This window comes from Mastigoproctus giganteus, chromosome 6 (genome assembly GCF_048544385.1).
Source record: "Mastigoproctus giganteus isolate SK-2022 chromosome 6, ASM4854438v1, whole genome shotgun sequence".
In the NCBI taxonomy this organism is placed as follows: domain Eukaryota; kingdom Metazoa; phylum Arthropoda; class Arachnida; order Uropygi; family Thelyphonidae; genus Mastigoproctus; species Mastigoproctus giganteus.
The window spans coordinates 8,941,939-8,958,902 of NC_143580.1; the positions used below are offsets into that span (position 1 = coordinate 8,941,939).

The following is a 16,964-nucleotide window of genomic DNA, read 5'->3' on the forward strand; positions in this document are numbered from 1 at the left end:
TAAAGCACATAAAAGAATTTTTAATTTTTTCTTCATTCAGGACAAGTTAATAGATTATTGCCATTATAATTCATAATTTTATTCTCTTACATACCAGCCTTTATTAAATCCATGTCCTGATAGCACATCAGGCTACATTCTGTTGAGATTTTTGCTCTGACGAGATTTTTGCCTGATGAGATTTTTGGTCTGTAGTTCTTAAATGTGTTAGAAGAAATACTACATGCAGTCGGCATTGCAGCTGCAAAGATGTTCCAGCTTCTCCTAGAGGTGGTCAAACTCCTTGCATACACATTTTGTGTGGTTATTTGCATTATCACCATGGAAGGTACTTCTATCTTTTTTTGGAGGTACAGTCAGTCCTCGTATAGCACGATAGTTGTGTTCCTAGAAACCCTCGTGCGATGCAAAATTGTGCAATATAAACAACAGGCCCTATGGGAAAAATAGGGTTAGGTACCGACCACCCAAGATTGAATGCACATTTGTAACCAAAACATTACTAAACACAATAAATAATCGTAATAAAATATGTAAGTATTTTATTACGACTATTATGTAATAAAATATTGCTAATGCTTTTGCTTCTATCGTAAGCAAACTTGTTTTTTGTTTGATTTTCTATCTAAACAGATGACAGCCGTTCCATCTCTTCCATTTCTTTGTGTCTTGATCTAATGGATTTTAATTACACTTTGAGTTGTTCCTGCTATGAAATTTTTTTTTTCTCTGCATTCTTTCTAATTCTTGGCATTGCCTCATTTAGGCCTGTAGCATGTGCAATATCACATGGTCTTTCATTTCGCTCAAAGCATTTCACAATTTCATATTTTTTCTCTATCGACAGGCGGACTGGCCATAAGCCTTACCAAGTAAACCCCGATGGGCCGGAAGCTGGCGTGATTTTGGCCATAGTGTGAGGCCACTACAAATTTTCCCGGGTAAGAATTTTTGACCCAGTCCACCTCTGTTTATCGATATTGCTTTTCTTTTTCTCTCCGAATCTGTAGTGTCTTCGCCAGGATGCTTCCTTTTCACTCCTTTAAGTATTACTCATTTTTAGGGAATAAAGCACAATTACAAAATGAGGAGGCACGCTTGATGCACATAAAGCTGCACGCATGTAGCAACTGAATAAACAACACCGTAAAGGCAGAGATACACTATTAACACCACATTTTACTAAAGCACATTTCTGGGGGTTACTACCATAAAACAATAAAAACAATTTCCAGTTGCATTTCTGCTAGTGGAATCTGTTATAAACTGGTAGTAAACTCGATCTAATGGCATTTGCGATAATACTGCTAGCTGGAATTGTGTGGGTTTTTACCTTATTATAGTGAAATGTGTTTCCCCTTCACTGATATAAAAAAACGTAAATACATTTTCAGAATCTTCTCTTCATTCCTACTGTGTTGCGTTCAGTTGGGGTGATTCTGTGTTCGACTACCATTTCTTGTAAACACAAAGGCAAATCATGCATAAGCAAATTCAGTTCATGTTATATACGATATTGTTCCCCTATTTGTAAATCGTGTAGGATCGAATTCGTGTAGTGTAAACACGTGTTATACAAGGACTGACTGTACTTCTACCTATCTTCAAATACATTTCTACCACCATGTGGAAGTACTTCTACCTATCTTTGAGTACACTTCTACTGTATTATGAAAGTACTTCTGTGATAGGGTAGAAGTATAATTTCAGGATGTATTGTTCAGGTAATCTGTTTTGTCTGTATTGCTGGCCACTACAGGAGATTTGGGGAAGCCATGAAAGATGCACTACATAGTTACTCCTACTCCATCAGCAGTGTTTACTGTTTGTATGCAGCAGGAAGAGATTCATTGCATCTGAATAAAGTAAAGTGACATTCATCAAATCACATGCCCTTCCGCCATTCACCCCAAGGCTCACTTCTAAGATAAACAGCATGCAGAATGGGTCTCTGCAAAGTTTTCTGCAGGGTGTAACAAGTTGTGAAGTTCTGCATTGGTGGCATCATAACAGTTATTCCAAAGGAGAGTACTTCATGCAGTTACCCTACAGAGTCCAATCACAATATTTTGACCACCCCAATGCAGACATCGCACACGCCTACCAAATCATACAGTGCATGTGTCAAGTTTACACACACCTCAAGCCTTATATGCTTGTTTGGTATCCATGAACACAGTAACAGCCTCTGTCATGGGCAAAGCACGCGACCTATCAGACCTGGAAAAAGGCATGATCATTGGCTATCGGGCCAGGGATGCCAGCATTTCCAAAACAGCAGACTTTGTGAAAGCTCACGCTGCAGTGGTGAAAGTGTATCAAGACTGGAGGAATGGGACAGTTTTGACGACCCGACATGCCAATTGTGGAGCCCCATTCCAAATCTGGGGATTATAAACACATTCACGTTTCAGCCAACATTCACCTCTGGGATCAATGTCATGCAGCATTGGATGGCCATTCATCGCAAACAACGGCATCAGTTTGCACAGTGGTACCAACACTGAACCCTAGCCGGGTGGCCTTCTCCGATGAGTCAGTTTCTGTTCCTCTAAGTGGATGGACAGTGGCGTATTAGGCGTGAAACCTTTGAGAACAGACACCGGGAAATGATTGTTGGCAGAAGGCTGGTGGGGATGGCTGGTCTGGGGAAAGTTTTCATGGCATGGCTGGGGTCCATTGATACCGCTGGAGGGCACCCTGAATGCAAATGGTTACCTATCGATCATTGCCGATCAGGTACACCCATACATGTTGGCAGTGTTCCCTGGGTGGGGTTGCTATCTATCAGGAAGACAATGTGCCATGTCGTCAGAATTGTCCTGTCCATGAGTGGTGTGAGGAACATGACAGATTTCAAGCTACTCCCTTGGCCACCGAATTCCTCAGATCTTAATCCAATTGAAAATCTATGGGACCACCTCGATGGATCCTCCACCAAGGAACCTATAGGAATTCCAGGGCGCACTGCAGTCTGCACGGTCACAGATATCCGTAGCAACCTTCCGCGGACTTGAGTCCCTCCCACAGCAGCTGGCTGTGCGGTGCATGCTTTGAAAGGTGCATATTCTGGATACTAGGTAGGTGGTCATAATAATGTGACTGGACCCTGTAGAGTTGCTGCTTTGTTTTTTTCTGCATTTTGCCATTCTTGGAATATTCTAATTAGCCTGGCAAGAGAATCTCTTGTGCTAATGCATTTGCTTGACATGTTAATCATATAGTTTGAAGCTGGTGAGATCCTTTCCTTTCGTTTCCTTTGCTTGTGGTAATGGTATCCCATTCTTTGAAGTCTTTGCATTGATTTGAACACATCAGAATTTTTCAGTAAAAAGTAATGATTACTATGGATGGAGAATAAACTTCAATATACATACAAAAAATTATATATATATAAAGTTTTTTTTTTTTTTGTAAAATAATAAGAGAAGTTTACCTCAATATAGTATGTAGAACACTTCTGTATGATACTCTCAAGAAATTAAAATGAAAAACTTACATTAGAGTAACAAATAATTTAAAGAATAATTAAAAATCAATTTAACACAATTAAAAATAAGAAAATTAATTAAAAGAGTTTAACGAAAAAATTGCAAAACTGTTTTCCTTCCTGAAGCTGACAAAGCTTTTCGACCGTATGTTGTGATCACAGGAATGAAAATTACCGAATAGTGGTATGAAACTTAAATAGGGATTATTTGTCTTCGCGAATGCGCGTAAAAGCCCACGAATCAAAGTGAGATATGGCCGACGAACATTAACAGAATTTTCCTGAAATTTAATTTCTATGGTTTCTGCAATTAATAGTCGCGTATAATTACATTGGACACTAAGTATTTTGGCCTCGTTTTTTTCGTTAAATAAAAAAGTGTTTTTCGTTAACAGCGTGAAAGGCTAATTCTGATGCTGCTGAACGAGAAGCACGAACTGAGGCCGCATGTTGATTAACACGAATATTCAAAGGAAAACACGTCGAATCTTGGTAAGATGAGTCGCAATCACCACAAGAAATGTATTTATAGGTCATTAATTTGTGTTACAAACAAGGAAAGGACTGAGCGATTGTTCAGTATAGTGTGTAATTTCTGGCCTGGCCACAATTTTAAATTTGGAATCTTTAAAGAATCTGTTAAGCTGTTTGTGCCACTGTTCAACATATGGGACAGAAATAAAGTATTTTCTGATATTACTATTGTTGGTGTAGTATTTTGTATCCTATCCTTAGCTTGTACCCTAATTCGGTTTATTGTAGCAAGGGGATAACCCGTTTATTTAATACTCTATAAACCTGATTATACTAATAAGTTAGAATCAGTTGTTTCAGATTCCTCCCCTTATCTTGAAGTAGACCCGGCACTATTTACCAATTTAGTCAATCAATACAATAAAACATTAACCACATATTGAAAAAATGACATTACTATGGCTCAGTTAAAGGAATTGAAGGCCAGAACATACAATATTCCTGCACTTTTCGGTCATGTAAAATTACACAAGACTGGATTTCCTATTCGGCCTATTGTTTCCTACAGAAACTCTGCATTTTTATCGTTGGCCACACATGTATATAGTATTATAAAACCCTTTAGCCAGGCGATACAATTTGGGATTAAGAACTACGATACATTATTTAATAACCTTAAGGACTGTAGACTTGACGACAATGACAATTTATTCTCACTAGATGCTACCTCATTATATATGAATGCAAATGTTGAATACACAGATATTATTTGGGATATGTTAAATAATAACTCAATACCAATTAATCATATGAAGCTTCGTATTAAGGAAATTTTTCACTTAATTAAACTGTTAGTTGAAACCAACTATATCACCTTTCGAGACAGTATACAAACAAATTTTTGATTTGTCAATGGGATTGACAAATCAAAATATCCGATATTGAGCCTGAGCGGCTTAATATCGGAGATCTATCTCTCAACGATTGAGCATATACATTTGATGCCTTTTTGACCCCGTATCACATACTATTGGAGGTATTTAGACGATGTTCTAGTTATTACTGATAGTAGTACTATCCAAGACATTTTACATTCGTTTAATAATATTCATTCTAGACTCAAATTTACATGGGAAAGGGAGGATATGGATACAAAGTCATTAAATTTTCTAAATTTCACGTTTACTCGGGACTTGAATAAAATCCAATTTAACATTATCGAAAACTTACAAACACCGGTATGCTTCTACATTATAACAGCTATCACCCGTTCACCTACAAAAGATCGATTATCTTTAATCAGTTTCTAAATGCCTACAAATATTCAATGGCGGAATCAGCTTTGGGCTCAGAAATACAAATATTAGGGTACAAGCTAAGGATAGGATACAAAATACTACACCAACCAACAATAGTAATATCAAAAAATACTTTTTCTGTCCCATATGTTGAACAGTGGCACAAACAGCTTAACAGATTCTTTAAAGATACCGAATTTAAAATTGTGACCAGGCCAATACAGAAATTACACACTATACTGAACAATCGCTGTCCTTTCCTCGTTCATAACACAAATTAATGACCTGGTATACAACATTTCTTGCGGTGATTGCGACTCGTCTTACCAAGGTTCGACGCGTTTTCCTTTTTTTTTTTTTGAATATTTGTGTTAATCAACATGCGGCCTCGTTTGTGCTTCTCATTCAGCAGCATCAGAATTAGCCTTTCACGCCATTAACGAAAAACACTTTTTTATTTAACGAAAAAAAAACAAGCCCAAAATACTTAGTGTCCAACGTAATTATACGTGACTATTAATTGCAGAAACCGTAGAAATTAAATTACATGAAAATTCTGTTAATGTTCATCGGCCATATCTCATCTCCAATTCATGGGCTTTTACGTGCATGCGCAAAGACAAATAATCCCTATTTAAGTTTCGTACTCACCCCTATTTGGTAATTTTCATTCCGGTGATCATGATATATGGTAGAACAGCGTTGTCAGCTTCAGGAAGGAAAATTGTTTTGCAATTTTTTTGTTAAATTCTTTTAAGTAATTTTATTTTTAATTGCATTAAATTGATTTTTAATTGTGTTAAATTGATTTTTTAATTATTTATTACTCTAATGTAAGTTTTTCGTTTTAATTTCTGGAGAGTATCATATGGAGGTGTTCTGCGTACTAAACTTCTCTTATTATTTTACAAATATTGATATCACCGTAGAACGTATTGAGCATTACAGCTCTGGTTTCATACTATCTAATATATATAAAGTAAAAAGTTGTAACATGGCAGATTTAAATAGTTTGCCAAAACATTTTACTTTTTCTCATAATAAAATATGTTATCACCATGTATTTTGTAATGCTGAACATGCATATGACCTGATTTACTGTCACATGTTTTTTGAGAAAATTAACATTTCTGTAAATTTTTAACAGGGTTAATAAGCTGAATTTTTATAAGCTTAAGATGTTTTTAGCCGATTTCTGCTTTTTATTTTTTTCCCTGGATTCCCTTATAAACGGGCTGTCAATTTGTTAAAGAAAAAAAAGGCTTGTTCAAGAATTTCAGCTAAGGATCATTAAAATAGTCTGTTAAATTTTTCAAACAATTTTTTTTTAATACACTGGGCTCAATAATCCCCAAAAATTTAACAAGGGGGCTCTGCGACTCCATTTACAAAAAAGAAAAATTTTGGAAGAACAAGTTAAACCCACTAAAAGTGCAACCACTTTCAGATATCAAATCATACAAGTTATAATTTCTGACATATCTTGTCTAAATGATTTTTTTAAAGAGAAATTCCACGTTTTAGGTTTTCTTTGAAAATAGCATGTTCAGTTGAGTATGGACATATAGTTTAAAGGCATAATGGAAATAGCCAATTTGACAAGTGTGTAAAAAGCCCCATCTTCAATTATATTTGTGACCTAGAGAGTGTTAAAGCCATTACAAAATAGTTTCTTTATTAAATTGTCTTGGAGGCTGCAATATTCATATATGGTTGTTTTACATGGTTTCATTCCAGATTATGGTAATTTGGATTTCAGCCTTTGTAATCTGGTACAAAGAGTCAGATTGACTCTTAAAAAAGATCATGTTCATGTCATTTAGTTTAACTTTGGTAATCAGATGAAGTTGACCCTCTTGGGTTAGTATTTCTATCGACTTTAGAGGACACAAAAAAGGGATATTGTACATAATTTTACTAATGGTATTAAGCATAAATGATTGGAGGACTTACTACTGAGAAAATAGCCATAAGTTAGAGCTATATTTGAATGTCTGATTTTGCTGAGGTGCATGATAGGAGGAAGTTCACGATGAGAGTTAGAATGGTTTGAGCAAGCTCAGTGGTGATGGGATTCTTCCTCTGGTACACATGGGGGTCATAAATTCAAGTTGAGGAAGGATGGTTACAGAATAGTTGTGTGGAATGGAATTTTGCCTTTAGTGGTTGATTGGTTGAGCAAACCAGAGTGGTTGATTGCTGGAACAAACTTCCATCTATTGTGGAAGTTTAACTTAAATCAGGGGTTCACATAGTGTGGCCCCGTGAGTTTTTTGTATGCAACCTGCAGCTGTTTTTATGATGCTATATATAAATATGGAGAAAACCTTTGTTCAAATTTTATAGAATCATGACTTATGTTGTACTAACTACAGTGGAAACCAGTTAATATGAAATATGAAGGAATTTCACAAATATTTCCTGCTAACTGAATTTAGTGGTAAAATTTTTGTTGACCGATTCCAAGTATGGAGAAAAAGATAGGGGTTCATAAAAAATAATTACAATAGGTACTGCAAAAATCCCAACTATCGCAGTCACAATAACAAGATGCACCTGTGAATCCCCTTCTCTTTACCATTTTTTCATGCTAGGATGGTAGTGATATCACCTGATTATGGCCTACCCACAATTCCTTTTCATCATTGGTCTGCTGATGAAAACGTTTGAGAAGCTTGCTTTTTTGCATCATATGCCACTACTAATGCCTTGTCAATCAATTTGGCCTAGAAAAGATTGTACAATGCTCAATTTATCAGCTCAGCCTGTACCTTGTTAACAGAAAATTTCAAATTGTTTTGCAACAATGATCTTATTTTTCTTCCTTGACAGATAATAATTATACTTAACTATTAAATTAATAGAACAGATCTGATAACGTGCAAGCAGTACTTGCTTGCACGTTATCAGATCTTAACTGTGAAGGAATAATTGTGTATTCCATGTGGTTGCTGTGAAAACCAGTATAAAGGAAGAGAACATTACAGGTCTTGAAATTAACTATTTGCTGGAGTTGCTCTGGTATAGTGGTACTTGGTTGTGGGGCAGGTAAAATTATAACACAAGCATGCCTATTTTCGTTTTTTGGTGCCACAGAGCATGGGTTTTGTTGCTGACTTTGGCACTAGTGCTGTAAGTTATATTTATGTGTGATCCTATTAACTGTTGATAAACTTTTTTTTTTTTCTCTCACAAAACATTATTTGCATTCAAGTCTATTCCTTGAAGTTGTTTTTATTGTATCAGGGTATTTCATGCTACTGATTTTGCTGTATCCAAACATCCAAACGTAACTTTTCCATGGGCTTGCTTGAATCATAAGCTTTGTTATTTCAACATTAATAAATTTTAGTTTGAGAATGATTTTTCCCCCCTTTTACTGCTGAAACTTCTTTTTGTTAACATTAATAACTATTAAAATATTGATTTTTGTGTTATCTAGGGTGTATATGGTGTTCTGAGCTCAATAGAAGGTTGCACAATGTTTACAGACATGGTAGAAAATACTGCAGTTGGACCTTGGTATGAACGAATGAAAAAGGCTGTCAGGATGCATCAGGGAGCACAAGAACTGTCTTTAGCACAGTGTTAATAATAATTCCATTTTGGTGTAGTATTAGTTCAAAGTACTTCACTTCTTAATGAATTTAGTACTAACAGTCATACTTAGAGGAACATTTCTAAAATTTCTCTGTAGTATTTGAGATTAAAGTATACTTAAGTGTACAAATATGCAGTTCTTTTTATTTTAATATAATTTAATTCACTTTTGCAACTGTTACGTTATACAAATCTCACGCAAATTAATATGCATGTGATTCAAATTGTCGGTGTAATAACATTTTTTTAGAGAAAATGTTATCAATATAAATTGTGGCCTCCTTTTAAAAATAAAAATATTTTTATATTTGAATTCATTGTCATGAAACCACTTTGTAATAATAAAAAAATTCATTTTTAGATTAGTTTTCACAGCAGAGTTTTTAGCTTAGTTTCCCAGTCCAATCAAGATACCAGTATTGTTTGCTTCCATTAATTTGAAAGTATGGTATAGTATAAGGCCTTACTGAAACATGACAGTATCATGTGGACCGAGATTTTCCAGTCGAGGACACATTCTCCTATTTCTTCTTCTTCAAAAAGGAAAAATTCGCTCCACTTCTCGTTATTCTTCTTCCCCTATGCCGGAATATGGCATTTTGCCTTATGTATTGATGTTTGTCCTCAGACTTCAAAGTGATTTTCCTCCCTTACTTGTAGTCCTTATGTTGCAGCCCAAAATAGTCTTTATTTTCATTGCCGTTGAGAAATGAATATTAATGCTGTACGTGCAATTTCCTTTTGGAGAACATCACTTCTTTATCTTGAATTAATTCACTTTTACATATATGTAAAACCTGTATAATGAAGTGCTTGCCCAAATAACTTATCTGGATGAACTGAAATAAACACTCAGAACAGTATTTCTACACTGATTAAAAAGAGTGAAGAGATGTTGAATTGAGCACTTCCAGTACATTCTGTATTCATTTTTAATAAAATTTTGTACTACAGTCTGTTGCATTTTAATTAGCTAACCCTGCACAAGGCTAGTTATGTTAACTTAATTCTTAAAAAAAAAAAAAATTAATATTTTTTAAATTAATATATTTTATATTTTAAAATATAAATAAATTAATATATTTTAAAATTAAACCTGTATAATGTCCTTTGCTTCCAATGCACACCCAGTTCTTTTTGTTTGATCAATTTATTTACAGCTACTAAACTCACTGCATTTCTTGACAGTCCCCATTGATTCATGCCAGTATGTTTGTGCAGTGCAACAAACATTCTCTCCTTTCCTTGGTGTTTATATTCCTTTGTGAACAATTGAAGAATAAAAAACAAATCAGGATGCAATGCTTTATAAACTAGTCTACTAGTTATATGTAATCACATTAGTAATGATTTCATATATTTTGACCGTGTTCATATTAACTTGCACAAGACTGTAAATGCCTGCATACATATAGCAATATGTACGTGGAAGTATTGAAGAGGAAAAATAAAAACCTTATCAGAAATGGTTTTCTACTGTCTGTTGACTCTACAAGAGAGAATGCATATTTCTCAAATTGTGAATCAGATGTGCTTATTAATTTTTTTTTTTTTTTAAGAATTAAGTTAACATAACTAGCCTTGTGCAGGGTTAGCTAATTAAAATGCAACAGACTGTAGTACAAAATTTTATTAAAAATGAATACAGAATGTACTGGAAGTGCTCAATTCAACATCTCTTCACTCTTTTTAATCAGTGTAGAAATACTGTTCTGAGTGTTTATTTCAGTTCATCCAGATAAGTTATTTGGGCAAGCACTTCAAATTAAGTACACCCTGTACATAAAAATCTGGAGGTGTCGGAATAAAGATGCTCTTCTCGGGAAAAAACTGTTACACATCAGTAAAAAAAATTCCATATTGCTCAAATCTCACTCCATACGTGATGCACCATTTGCTGTTTCTGTAGCTACCTCAGTACACACCTTGTCCAAGGAGTTAAGAGTAAATGGAAAACCCTCTATAACTAGTCTCTCAATTACTACTTTGGTCATTACACTCCTTAAAGCAATCTTTTTATGATGCTCAATTTATTCTACATCACGGGTGATTATAATTCAAATTAATAATTTGTACAGAACACTACAACATATACTGGTGTTCAAAGAAAGTGCATCACCTAGGAATTTCACATTTCTAACCCTTTTTCGTGATGGTATGACTAGCATCATGGTATGATGGTATATTAATGACTAGCATCACAAATAGAAATATAAAAAAAAAAGATATTTATTAATAGGTTAAGGCAAAGCTAAGTAATATTTGACAGGTGCTCTCAAAATATTCCAAAATGAGCATTTGCAATCTTTATACAACAGTTTTGGTAAACACGACAATTATGGCTGAAATGTTATCAGAAGCCTTCAATTTGCTTCAGTTTATCATTTTAAATGGAAAACAAAATGAAAAGTTCACCAGGTGCAAACTAATATTTAGTTGAATCACCTCTGGCCCTGATGACAGCAGCACACTGTTGAGGCATTGACAACAATTCCTGAAGATAACCAACTGATAGTTCATGGTTCCAAACACCAATTATGAAGTTCACAAAGGGTCTTTGGTTTCTTTCTGGCAACTACTGATTCCACATGATGCCAACAGTTCTCTACAGGATTCAGGTCTGGCTGGGCTGTTTCTGGCCAGCTAACAGTTATAATGGACCATTCTTCCAACCATTTTTTCACCTGTAACAAATGTAAACACATTACTGTCGAATGCAGAAATGAAGCTAAAGTAACTACAGAAGTGTCTACTTACACTTTTTGCACAATGACAAGGAGCAGAGTCATCCTAAAAGATGCACTTACCTGGCAGGTTGAAATGGTCTCTAATGGTTGGCAGCAATTTGCCTTCCAATATAGCCAGGTATACATTGGCATTTACGGAACCTTTTATAAACTGCAGGTGATACGAAATGCACCCCCATATCATTTGGCTGGTAGGGAATTTCACTATAGACATCATAGTCTGGATGGTATTCTTCCTACTGCGAATCATTTGTCTCCCATCAGAGCCATGCAGGTTGAATTTCTCATCTGAAAAAATAACTGACTTCCACTGCTTGGGGGTCCATTTGACATGCTCCTTACACCAACTTAATCAGGCCTTTTTCACTTTTTGTGTGTCCATTTCTGAAGAGTCATCTTCTGACTGTCACTGCACTTGCTACCACTCCTGTATGTTCTTTCCATTCTTTTTTCAGCTCAGACGAAGAAGCTTTACGGTTTTTAAGGCATAAGTGCTTCAAAATGCAGTCCTGTTTTGGCTTAGAGACTCGTTTGCGTCCAGTTCCTTTTTTCCTATCAGCAGAACAAGTATTCTTGAGTTTGGAAAGAAATTACTCACTGTCAACTGATTACAGAACACTATAAGCAATATAACAGCACATCCTTCTTCACATAAAGCAACAATACCACTCTTTCTTTGTGGCAGCAACTGCATGTAACTCACCATCTTGACCAAGCAAGGAATTGACTGCAACTCTTGCAGAGTGTGCTTATATAGTTTAAAGTAACAACAGCTGCAATATTACATCATCACCTACACGTGTCAATCTTATCTGATGCAATCTGTAAGAAATATTGCCATATACTTATTACAATTTTAAGGGTAATACACTTTCTTTGAACACCAGTGTACTTTTTGAGAAGACATCCCCTCCCTCTTTCTCTTCTCTGCCATTGACAAGTCACCCAAAGGGTGGCTTGTCATATGGCAGAGAAGAGAAAAAGAGGGAGAGGATGTCTTCTCATTTTTATCTTTAAAGATGCATATATGTTTATATTAATAATTCAAGAAAATTTGCATTAGTCTCAAAATGAGGGTTTTCTATTTCATGCAGAAAAATAAGTAATACTGTGTTTTGCTCTAGTGCAGGGGTGTACAGCTGTTATTGGTAGTGGATCGTTCTGTTCATGATTTTAACTTAGATATCTATTTGCTTCCTTCTAGCATGTGTGACTATTTCATATTTTGTGTGTTGGTCGTTTAATATTAAGTGGAACATTAATAAAAAAATAATTAAAAATGGCAGAAGCAGTGAGCTGCACATGGTCTAAGTTGTTACACCTGGTCAGTTCTGCTATAATGCACATTTTCAAAATGCAAATTTGCTCCAATGCAATTGATATACAAAGGGTACTAGGAAAGTTTTGCAATATGACGCAACAATGAATCACAGGAAGCTGCATGTTGAGACATGTTCATACGTGCATAGTAGCCGCCGCGCCAAGTCGATGGGCTCAGTTATTCATTAGTAGTGAGAGTGTAAAGTGCTTGCGATGGCATCGTGGTCACGAAATGAGATAAGGACAGTTTTGCGGTATAATTTCGTGCGTGGTTTAACCATAGACCAGTGCTTAGAAGAAATGACTCTTGCACTAGATGATGATTGTCCGCATCGTACAACGATATTCAGGTGGTATAGAGAATTCCAAAGGTGAAATTTCACTCTGGAGGATTCTGAGAGGCCGGGAAGGCCACGAACGTCAGTTACGGAGGAAAACGTTACTGCTGTGAGGAAAATGCTTGACGAAAACAGGCGAGTGACCTACCAACAGATAGAGGATACTTTGGGCCTAAATGCACCAGCAATTCGTTCGATTCTGCAAGATCATTTGCACGTGAAGAAACTTTGTTCTCTCTGGGTGCCGCATCAACTGACTGAAGAGCAGATGACACGACGTGTGACTTGGTGCCGGGAGATGTTAAAAAAGTTTGATAAGGGACAATCTTGGTATGTGAACAACATCCTGACAGGTGACGAGACTTGGCTGTACTATTACGATCTGCCGACCAAGGCTCAAAACAAAGTTTGGGTCTTTGATGATGACGACACACCCGTAATTGTCAGAAAATCCCGATCTGTAAAGAAGAAAATGATAGCTGTATTTTTCAAATCGAGTGGAATTGTGGAACGTGTCGTTTTGGACACGCAGAAGACAGTCACAGCTAAGTGGTATACTGCACAATGCCTGCCTAAAGTCATTGGATCTATGAAGAACCTGCGGCCAAAGTCAAGAATGGACACCTGGTACCTCCATCACGAAAATGCTCCAGCTCACCGCACCAAAGCCTGCACCGAATATTTGACCACGACAGGACTGAAACTTCTCGAGCACCCTCCCTACAGTTCAGACCTTGCTCCCTGCGACTTTGCACTGTTCCCGCATGTGAAAATGAAGCTAAAAGGGAGGCGGTTTTCCAGTGATGAGGACCTTCTACGGGCTTGGGACAACGAGTGTGCTTTACTCCCTAGTGAAACTTGGCAGAACTGGTTTAAAGATTGGTTTCGGAGGATGGAGAGGTGTATTGAATGTAGAGGAAATTACTTTGAAAAAATTAAATAAACAAAGCTGTATTGCAAAACTTTCCTAGTACCCTTTGTATTAGGGAACAATGTGATATAATGAGATTTTTACATTCACTCATGCGCAATTTCGTCTATGAGTAACACTATGTGAACGCAAAACCCAGCACCAAGCTTAACGTAGCGACTGGCACAGCAATACATACAAGTTTACGCAGTTAAAAAAATGTCAAATGTGTGAAAACTATATTTCCCATTTACTGCAGTTGTATTGGTGGGAGACACACTGCTGTCACTTGCTGTATTCACAAAGATAACATACATTGTAGGCCAACTTATGTTTTCAGTTCATATTTTTCTGTTCGAACAGAAATTTTGTGAGATGTGACAGCATGAGCAGAGGAGCACATTTCTAGAGGTCACTACCATAAAACAATTTGCAGTTCCCGGTTTATTGAGCTTTTCAGTTAGTGCAATTAATTATAAATGGGTAGTAAACTCAAATCTTATTCCATTTGCAATAATACCGATAGTTGGAATTCTGTGGGTTTTTGTTATTATGGCGAAATGTGTTTCCCCTTCCATGAAATCTTCAATCATATAAAAAAAACCAAATTTTTAGAATCTTCTCTTCGTTCCTATTTTTAAGCTTTGTAAACTTGTTACTCCGTATCTCACTTGTGCAATTTGTATGTCCCATGTTCGCCCTTATTGATTGCTTATCTTTTTTTGTTTTAAATTTTACAATCCAAAAAAGAAAATGTCAGTGAACAGAAATAACGAACTTCATATCTTGTCAAGGTAAAGTGGTATATTTATTTTTTAGAAATTTACGATGTTTAACCTGTGTTAGCAATTTTATTGGGTTTCTAACTTTTTTTAGTGTTTTACTTACTAGAACTTTTTTTTTTTTGAGTGCTCTGCCCTTATCCCTATATTTCCCATAAGCTGTTGTTTTTAATATGCAAAATATAATAACAGAGAGATTTTTAGGAACACATGCACTGTGTTATAGCAGAACTGACTGTACTTACTATGATCATTCTAGATTCCACATATCTCAGCAACAACTGAAACTTCCTCCAGTGGCAATGTATAGAGAGGTACTGTGAAAATTTAAAAAGTATGACTACTTCATTGTTTATGCTGTGTGTGTGTGTACACAATGAAGCCATTTACAGTGAAACCAATTTATACTACAACACTAGAAATAGGCAATAAGAAATGGCTGAGTCACAATAATAACAAACTGCAGTGTCATGGTCCTATAGGTGTTAGTTTGAATGGGCTTTTTATAAGACTACCACAATTTCATTGCTTTTCTTTGCAGTTTGCTGTGTAGCAGCGAGTTGTTTTCATAGTGTAATTGTTCACAAATGAAGCTTAATCTCCATTTTCCTTATTTTGAATTTGAATTAAATAGACATTTTGAAAGATGTAAATATACACTTTTTTTCAACAAATTATTTCATTATTAATATAATATAATTGTATTAATGCTAATCAGTGGAATATTTGAAATAACATTCAAACTTTAGTTAGTTCTTTGCAGAACTAAGTCACAAAGTAAAGCTTTTATGTAATCTAACTTAAATGATAGGTTACATAAAAGATATAAATTATTAATACTTACACCATTTAAAAACTTATTTTTATTGATCGGTAAATTGCATATTAAAACTAAAAGGTTAGTAACTAAAAATTTAGGTTAAAATAAAATATACATGAATAATACTGTTTCCTATTTGATGATATTTGATCACATTTTTCAATCAGAGGATGAGGAAATCTTGTATTCAACCAAATTTCTTTTATTTTTTTAAGAATGAATGTAAGGTTTGTTTCCTGGCTTGCCCACCCCTCTTTAGATTCAATCATCAGATCAAACAATTTTCTTTTAAATCTTTCAATATTTAATGCTTTCCATTTTATTTAAACACTTTCTTTTTCTATATCATTGTTGATAACAAATTAAAGCACGCAACACAAAACTGAAATGATATTTAATGAGAAAGAAAAAGTGTAACATGGGTTTCGTGCAATTAACTGAATTTTTGTGCACAAAACGACAGACAAGGTGTGGGATTTGGAAAGGTTTTTTTGTTAGTTATTGCCGCATCAGCTTCTGTGGCCATAATGCACCTCTCAAAGTTTTTGCATTTTCTACTCTGATCCAAGCCCGAGGCGGTATTTGAACCTGCAACCTTTGGGTTGCCAGGCAGGCACTTTACCCACCTGGTAGGATTTGGAAGTACAACTGTGTCTATTTCTAGGTATCTCTTGACCTTGCTACATGACAGCATAATGGGAAGAACTATTTGTCTGGTTGAATGATGGTTATATAACAAATAAAAGTATGCAAACACACAGGCTGAAATTACATTTAACGAGAAAGAGTGTAACCTGGTAGCACATCATTTAAAAAAATAAGACAGACTCGCACGTTAAAAACAAATTTTAATGGTAACATGATACAAGTATAAAAATTAAAATATGAAAAATCTGTCAAATGGTAATAATTACATAAGGTTGCTAAAGTCCTATACAGATGGCAACAATAAATACTGATGCATTTTCTAATTATAGAAATTGTGACTTTTATTTACTTCCTATACTTGTATCAACTGCTTTATTTGATCATGATTTCACAACCATTAAAAGACAAACGTTACAATTTTAGTTTTCTTACTTACCTTAACAATGATATTCTTTCTTACTCAATGTTTTTGTGTAGTTTCAAATGTGGAAACTACAGAAACCAAAACATATAACTAGTACATGCATATTTTCTTAA

General features: G+C 35.3%; 1 protein-coding gene across 1 annotated transcript in view; it reads left to right on the forward strand.

Annotated features, from left to right (window-relative positions):
* Nucleotides 1-8,932, forward strand: part of LOC150083887 (prostaglandin E synthase 2-like) — a 35,737-nt gene extending 26,805 nt beyond the window's left edge. The window contains exon 6 of the mRNA XM_090374927.1: nt 8,705-8,932. Within this exon, the coding sequence (XP_090231053.1) occupies nt 8,705-8,854 (150 nt within the window). The 3' untranslated portion in view covers nt 8,855-8,932. The remainder of the gene's footprint in view (nt 1-8,704) is intronic.
* Nucleotides 8,933-16,964: the final 8,032 nt, after the last annotated feature.